The sequence below is a fragment of the Oncorhynchus mykiss genome, chromosome 19 (genome assembly GCF_057628025.1).
Source record: "Oncorhynchus mykiss isolate SJ-2025 chromosome 19, ASM5762802v1, whole genome shotgun sequence".
Classification (NCBI taxonomy): Eukaryota; Metazoa; Chordata; class Actinopteri; order Salmoniformes; family Salmonidae; genus Oncorhynchus; species Oncorhynchus mykiss.
This window is the reverse complement of record NC_143040.1, coordinates 72361750-72369249: the sequence shown is the minus strand read 5'-3', so window position 1 is coordinate 72369249 and position 7500 is coordinate 72361750. Positions and strand designations below refer to the sequence as shown.

Below are 7500 nucleotides of genomic sequence, written 5' to 3'. Positions count from 1 at the left end.
GAGACAATCAGAAATACTGTTACAATGTTTTTCTATTGACAGCCATAGCCCCAAATACAAAAGTTAACATTGGTTGTTAATTACATCAATCAAATCAAATGTATTTATAAGGCCCTTCTAACATCAGCTGATATCTCTCAAAGTGCTGTACAGAAACCCAGCCTAAAACCCCAAACAGCAAGCAATGCAGGTGTAGAAGCACGGTGGCTAGGAAAAACTTCCTAGAAAGGCCAAAACCTAGGAAGAAACCTAGAGAGGAACCAGGCTATGAGGGGTGGCCAGTCCTCTTCTGGCTGTGCCGGGTGGAGATTATAAACCTAGAGAGGAACCAGGCTATGAGGGGTGGCCAGTCCTCTTCTGGCTGTGCCGGGTGGAGATTATAAACCTAGAGGAACCAGGCTCTGAGGAGTGGCCAGTCCTCTTCTGGCTGTGCCGGGTGGAGATTATAAACCTAGAGAGGAACCAGGCTATGTGGGGTGGCCAGTCCTCTTCTGGCTGTGCCGGGTAGAGAGGAACCAGGCTATGAGGGGTGGCCAGTCCTCTTCTGGCTGTGCCGGGTGGAGATTATAAACCTAGAGAGGAACCAGGCTCTGAGGGGTGGCCAGTCCTCTTCTGGCTGTGCCGGGTGGAGATTATAAACCTAGAGAGGAACCAGGCTATGTGGGGTGGCCAGTCCTCTTCTGGCTGTGCCGGGTGGAGATTATAAACCTAGAGAGGAACCAGGCTCTGAGGGGTGGCCAGTCCTCTTCTGGCTGTGCCGGGTGGAGATTATAACAGAACATGGCCAAGATGTTCAAATGTTCATAAATGTCCAGCATGGTCAAATAATAATAATCACAGTAGTTGTCGAGGGTGCAACAGGTCAGCACCTCAGGAGTAAATGTCAGTTGGCTTTTCATAGCCGATCATTCAGAGTATCTCTACCGCTCCTGCTGTCTCTAGAGAGTTGAGAACAGCATCATTGTTTTCACATGGTTGGGGTCCCGAGAATTTTCAGATATCAAAATGGGGTCATGGGTCAAAAACGTTTAATGCTGCCGAATCGTGAGCAAACAGAGAGTTCAGCACGATACTGTATGTTTACACTTTGACTTTGCAGTACAGTACTACACACCAAAAAACAGCTTGAGGAACTTCTAGTCTTATCAAGGAATCAGAATATCCACTGAGTCAGCATCCCAAATTGAACCCGATTCCTTGACCGAGGCCCTACGTAGTGCACTACAGTTGACCGAGGCCCTACATATATATATATATATATATTTTTTTTTACCTTTATTTAACTAGGCAAGTCAGTTAAGAACAAATTCTTATTTACAATGATGGCCTAGGAACAGTGGGTTAACTGCCTGTTCAGGGGCAGAACAACAGATTTGTACCTTGTCAGCTCGGGGATTTGAACTTGCAACCTTCCGGTTACAAGTCCAACGCTCTGCCGCCCCTGCCGCCCACATAGTGCACTACGTAGTCTATGTGACACTGGGCAGCACCTAGTAGTGCTCCGCCCACTCTAAAACTACAGACTCTTATTGGCCCATCTGCCTGTCAACTATACCTAACACAGAAAGGCAGGCCGAGCAACAGTGTTCTGTTCTGTATATCCCGACCAAAAAAAGAGTCTGTATGTATCCTGCTGGTATCAGTTTAAAAAGGCTGATAACATATGAAACAGATGGCATCATTCTAACGCAAACTACACTACACGCAAACTACTGCAAACATAGTTACAACATTGTCTGTTTATTATTATTATTGTCCTCAGGTCTGATTTATATTAGTATTTATTATGGATCCCCATTAGTTCCTGCTACTCTTCCTGGGGTTTATTATGGATCCCCATTAGTTCCTGACAAGGCAGCAGCTACTCTTCCTGGGGTTTATTATGGATCCCCATTAGTTCCTGACAAGGCAGCAGCTACTCTTCCTGGGGTTTATTATGGATCCCCATTAGTTCCTGCCAAGGCAGCAGCTACTCTTCCTAGGGTTTATTATGGATCCCCATTAGTTCCTGCCAAGGCAACAGCTACTCTTCCTGGGGTTTATTATGGATCCCCATTAGTTCCTGCCAAGGCAGCAGCTACTCTTCCTGGGGTTTATTATGGATCCCCATTAGTTCCTTCCAAGACAGCAGCTGCTCTTCCTGGGGTTTATTATGGATCCCCATTAGTTCCTGCCAAGGCAGCAGCTACTCTTCCTGGGGTTTATTATGGATCCCCATTAGTTCCTGCCAAGACAGCAGCTACTCTTCCTGGGGTTTATTATGGATCCCCATTAGTTCCTGCCAAGGCAGCAGCTACTCTTCCTGGGGTTTATTATGGATCCCCATTAGTTCCTGCCAAGGCAGCAGCTACTCTTCCTGGGGTTTATTATGGATCCCCATTAGTTCCTGCCAAGACAGCAGCTACTCTTCCTGGGGTTTATTATGGATCCCCATTAGTTCCTGCCAAGGCAGCAGCTACTCTTCCTGGGGTTTATTATGGATCCCCATTAGTTCCTTCCAAGACAGCAGCTGCTCTTCCTGGGGTTTATTATGGATCCCCGTTAGTTCCTGCCAAGACAGCACCTACTCTTCCTGGGGTTTATTATGGATCCCCATTAGTTCCTGTCAAGGCAGCAGCTATTCTTCCTGGGGTTTATTATGGATCCCCATTAGTTCCTGCCAAGGCAGCAGCTACTCTTCCTGGGGTTCATTATGGATCCCCATTAGTTCCTGCCAAGACAGCAGCTACTCTTCCTGGGGTTTATTATGGATCCCCATTAGTTCCTTCCAAGACAGCAGCTACTCTTCCTGGGGTTTATTATGGATCCCCATTAGTTCCTGTCAAGGCAGCAGCTACTCTTCCTGGGGTTTATTATGGATCCCCATTAGTTCCTTCCAAGACAGCAGCTGCTCTTCCTGGGGTTTATTATGGATCCCCATTTAGTTCCTGCCAAGGCAACAGCTACTTTTCCTGGGGTTTATTATGGATCCCCATTTAGTTCCTGCCAAGGCAGCAGCTACTCTTCCTGGGGTTTATTATGGATCCCCATTAGTTCCTGACAAGGCAGCAGCTACTCTTCCTGGGGTTTATTATGGATCCCCATTAGTTCCTGCCAAGGCAGCAGCTACTCTTCCTAGGGTTTATTATGGATCCCCATTAGTTCCTGCCAAGGCAACAGCTACTCTTCCTGGGGTTTATTATGGATCCCCATTAGTTCCTGCCAAGGCAGCAGCTACTCTTCCTGGGGTTTATTATGGATCCCCATTAGTTCCTTCCAAGACAGCAGCTGCTCTTCCTGGGGTTTATTATGGATCCCCATTAGTTCCTTCCAAGACAGCAGCTGCTCTTCCTGGGGATTATCATGGATCACCATTAGTTCCTGCCAAGGCAGCATCTTCTCTTCCTGGTGTCCAGTAAAATTAAGGCATTCATGCCATTTTAAAAACATTATATTACATGGCCCTCAGGCCACTACTCCACTCCCACCCTCACATAGAACTCTCCTCCCACCCTCACATAGAACTCTCCCCTCCCCCTCACATAGAACTCTCCTCCCTCCCTCACATAGAACTCTCCTCCCACCCTCACATAGAACTCTCCCCTCTCCCTCACATAGAACTCTCCTCCCTCCCTCACATAGAACTCTCCTCCCACCCTCACATAGAACTCTCCCCTCTCCCTCACATAGAACTCTCCTCCCTCCCTCACATAGAACTCTCCTCCCTCCCTCACATAGAACTCTCCTCCCTCCCTCACATAGAACTCTCCCCGCTCCCTTCCTCCCTCACGTAGGACCCTCCTCCCTCCCTCCCTCACATAGAACTCTCCTCCCTCCCTCACATAGAACTCTCCACCCTCCATCACGTAGAACTCTCCTCCCTCATGTAGAATTATCCTCCCTCCCTCACATAATACTCTCCTCCCTCCCTCACGTATAACTCTCCTCCCTCCCTCCCATAGAACTCTCCTCCCTCCCTCACCCTCATGTAGAACTCTCCTCCCTCCCTCACCCTCATGTAGAACTCTCCTCCCTCTCTCACCCTCATGTAGAATTTTCCTCCCTCCCTCCCTCACCCTCATGTAGAACTCTCCTCCCTCCCTCTCTCCCTCCCTCCCTCTCTCACCCTCATGTAGAACTCTCGTCCCTCGTTGCCCGGTCCTTTGATCTGGAAGATGTAGAAAGCTCCAGGGTATCTGGTAGTGGCCTGCATCTGGAAGATGTCTGCTGGGACGCTGCGGCCTGAGGACAGGTCCATGTGACGGTAAAGGATGGTGAAGGGCCTGTCTCTACAAGCTGGGTTCTCAGCACTACACATACACTGACTGGAGAGAGGGAGAGGAGGGAAGAAAACCTACTTTAAGCTTGGTTAATAATATAACAGTATAATAGGTACATTTATATATACACAACTAAAACATCAGAAGTATCACGTCAACACATGATCAACACATGATCACTAGGTAGGTTTCCATCCAATTGGGGATCATCAAAAATCTGCATAGCAATTTGCATTTTCCCACTAGAGATATGTTTCCATCCAATTTAATTGCAGCAGATAAAAGGATGTGAATGATGACACAGTATGCATAAAAATAACTTTTGCGGATAAATTCCCATGTATCTCCCCCCCCCCAAAAAAAAGATAAAAAAAAGTTAAATAGGTTTCCAGACGCATTTTAAACTCTACTGATGCTTAAGTGCAACAAAAAATGTGTTACATGTATATATCGAATGTGTCTGTCTACTCAGGTATTGGCCCCCTGTGCTCTAGCCAACAGCTGGCAGAATGATGACACAGTATGCATAAAAATAACAGATATAGTTTCCTACATGATTATTACGAACAAAAAGAGCGAGATCCTTTTTATTTTTCAAACTGCAGCCGAGCTCGAGATCGTGAAGATCGTGAAGATCGTGAAGATCTCGAGCTCGGCTGCAGTTTGAAAAATAAAAAGGATCTCGCTCTTTTTGTTCGTAATAATCATGTAGGAAACTATATCTGTTACGTGAAGTCACTAAGAACAAGACCTCTCGATATTTATTGGAACGACTCATCAAACTCATCATGTTGTATTTTCACCACCACGTGAAGTTCATCATTATTTATTTCATCTGCAGCCGGATAAACGGCGTGGTTTCCTGAGTCGTAGTGGGGAAGGACCACACACCATGTCATCTGTAGCCGAATAAACTGCGTGGTTTCCTGAGTCGTAGTGGGAAGGACCACACACCATGTCATCACGTGACTCCAAGAAAATCGTCCAAAATGAGTTGATTTATTGCACAGTGGCTGCCTTCCATAGACATCGACTGGAATGCTATTTTTATTGACAAATACTGACAAATTGTCATTAGCTGTAATAATATTTCTAATTAATATGTTAGGTTATTATTTCCATATTTACGCATAAAGGCATTTCCACCACCATCATTCATGTTGTCGACATTTGGAAAGTTCACCCTTCAAATGAGCTGTTTTCAAATAAGCCGGTCGTGACATTTTCGTGTTGACAAACTATAGTTTTGGCAAGTCGTTTAGGACATCTACTTTGTGCTTGACACAAGTAATTTTTCCACCAATTGTTTACAGACAGATTATTTCACTTATAATTCACTGTATCACAATTCCAGTGTGTCAGAAGTTTACATACACTAAGTTGACTGTGCCTTTAAACAGCTTGGAAAATCCCAGAAAATGATGTCATGGCTTTAGAAGCTTCTGATAGGCTGATTGACATCATTTGAGTCAATTGGAGGTGTACCTGTGGATGTATTTAAAGGCCTACCTTCAAAGTCAGGGTCTCTTTGCTTGACATCATGGGAAAATCAAAAGAAATCAGCCAAGACCTCAGAAAAATAATTGTAGACCTCCACAAGTCTGGTTCATCCTTGGGAGCAATTTCCAAACACCTGAAGGTACCACGTTCATCTGTACAGACAATAGTACGCAAGTATAAACACCATGGGACCACGCAACCGTCATACCACTCAGGAAGGAGACGCGTTCTGTCTCCTAGAGATGAACGTACTTTGGTGTGAAAAGTGCAAATCAATCCCAGAACAACAGCAAAGGACCTTGTGAAGATGCTGGAGGAAACAGGTACAAAAGTATCTATATCCACAGTAAAACGAGTCCTATATCGACGTAACCTGAAAGGCCGCTCAGCAAGGAAGAAGCCACTGCTCCAAAACAGCCATACTAAAGCCAGACTACGGTTTGCAACTGCACATGGGGGACAAAGATCATACTTTTTAGAGAAATGTCCTCTGGTCTGATGAAACAAAAATAGAACTGTTTGGCCATAATGACCATCGTTATGTTAGGAGGAGAAAGGGGAGGCTTGCAAGCCGAAGAACACCATCCCAACCGTGAAGCACGGGGTGGCAGCATCATGTTGTGGGGGTGCTTTGCTGCAAGAGGGACTGGTGCACTTCACAAAATAGATGGCATCATGAGGAGGAAAAGTATGTGGATATATTGAAGCAATATCTCAAGACATCAGTCAGGAAGTTAAAGCTTCGTCGCAAATGGGTCTTCCAAATGGACAATGACCCCAAGCATACTTCCAAAGTTGTGGAAAAATGGCTTAAGGACAACAAAGTCAAGGTATTAGAGTGGCCATCACAAAGCCCTGACCTCAACCCTATAGAAAATTTGTGGGCAGAACTGTTAAAGCGTGTGCGAGCAAGGATGCCTACAAACCTGACTCAGTTACACCAGCTCTGCCAGGAGGAATGGGCCAAAATTCACCCAACTTATTGTGGGAAACTTGTGGAAGGCTACCCGAAACGTTTGACTCAATTTAAACAATTTAAAGGCAATGCTACCAAATACTAATTGAGTGTATGTAAACTTCTGACCACTGGGAATGTGATGAAAGAAATAAAAGCTGAAATATATCACTCTCTCTACTATTATTCTGACATTTCACATTCTTAAAATAAAGTGGTGATCCTAACTGACTTAAAACAGGGAATATTTACTAGGATTAAATGTCAGGAATTGTCAGGAATGGTAAAAAACGAGTTTAAATGTATTTGGCTAAGGTGTATGTTAAAACTTCTGACATCAACTGTATATATTAAGTAAGTATGTGGGACACCCCTTCAAATTGGTAGATTCGGCAACCATCCCGTTGCTGACAGGTTTATAAAATCGAGCACACCACCATGCAATCTCCATAGACAAACAGTAGCAGTAGAATGGCCCCATACTGAAGAGCGCAGTGACTTTCAACGTGGTACTGTCATAGGATGTCACCTTTCTATCAAGACAGTACGTCAAATTTCTGCCCTGCTGGGGCTCACCAGCCTCCCCTGCTTCACCAGCCTCCCCTGCTTCACCAGCCACCCCTGCTGGGACTGCCCCCGGTCAACTGTAAGTGCTGTTATTGTGAAGTGGAAACGTCTAGGAGCAACAACGGCTCAGCCGTGAAGTGGTAGGCCACAAGCTCACATAATGGGACCGTGGAGTGCTGAAGCACGTAAAAATTGTGTGTCCTCGGTTGCAACACTCCA

At 45.5% G+C, this 7500-nt stretch overlaps 1 protein-coding gene across 1 annotated transcript in view; it reads right to left on the bottom strand.

Annotated features, from left to right (window-relative positions):
* Positions 1-7500, bottom strand: part of fbln5 (fibulin 5) — a 61017-nt gene that overhangs the window by 3161 nt on the left and 50356 nt on the right. Inside the window, exon 10 of the mRNA XM_090211685.1 lies at positions 4106-4304. Coding sequence (XP_090067811.1) covers positions 4106-4304 — 199 coding nt within the window. The remainder of the gene's footprint in view (positions 1-4105; positions 4305-7500) is intronic.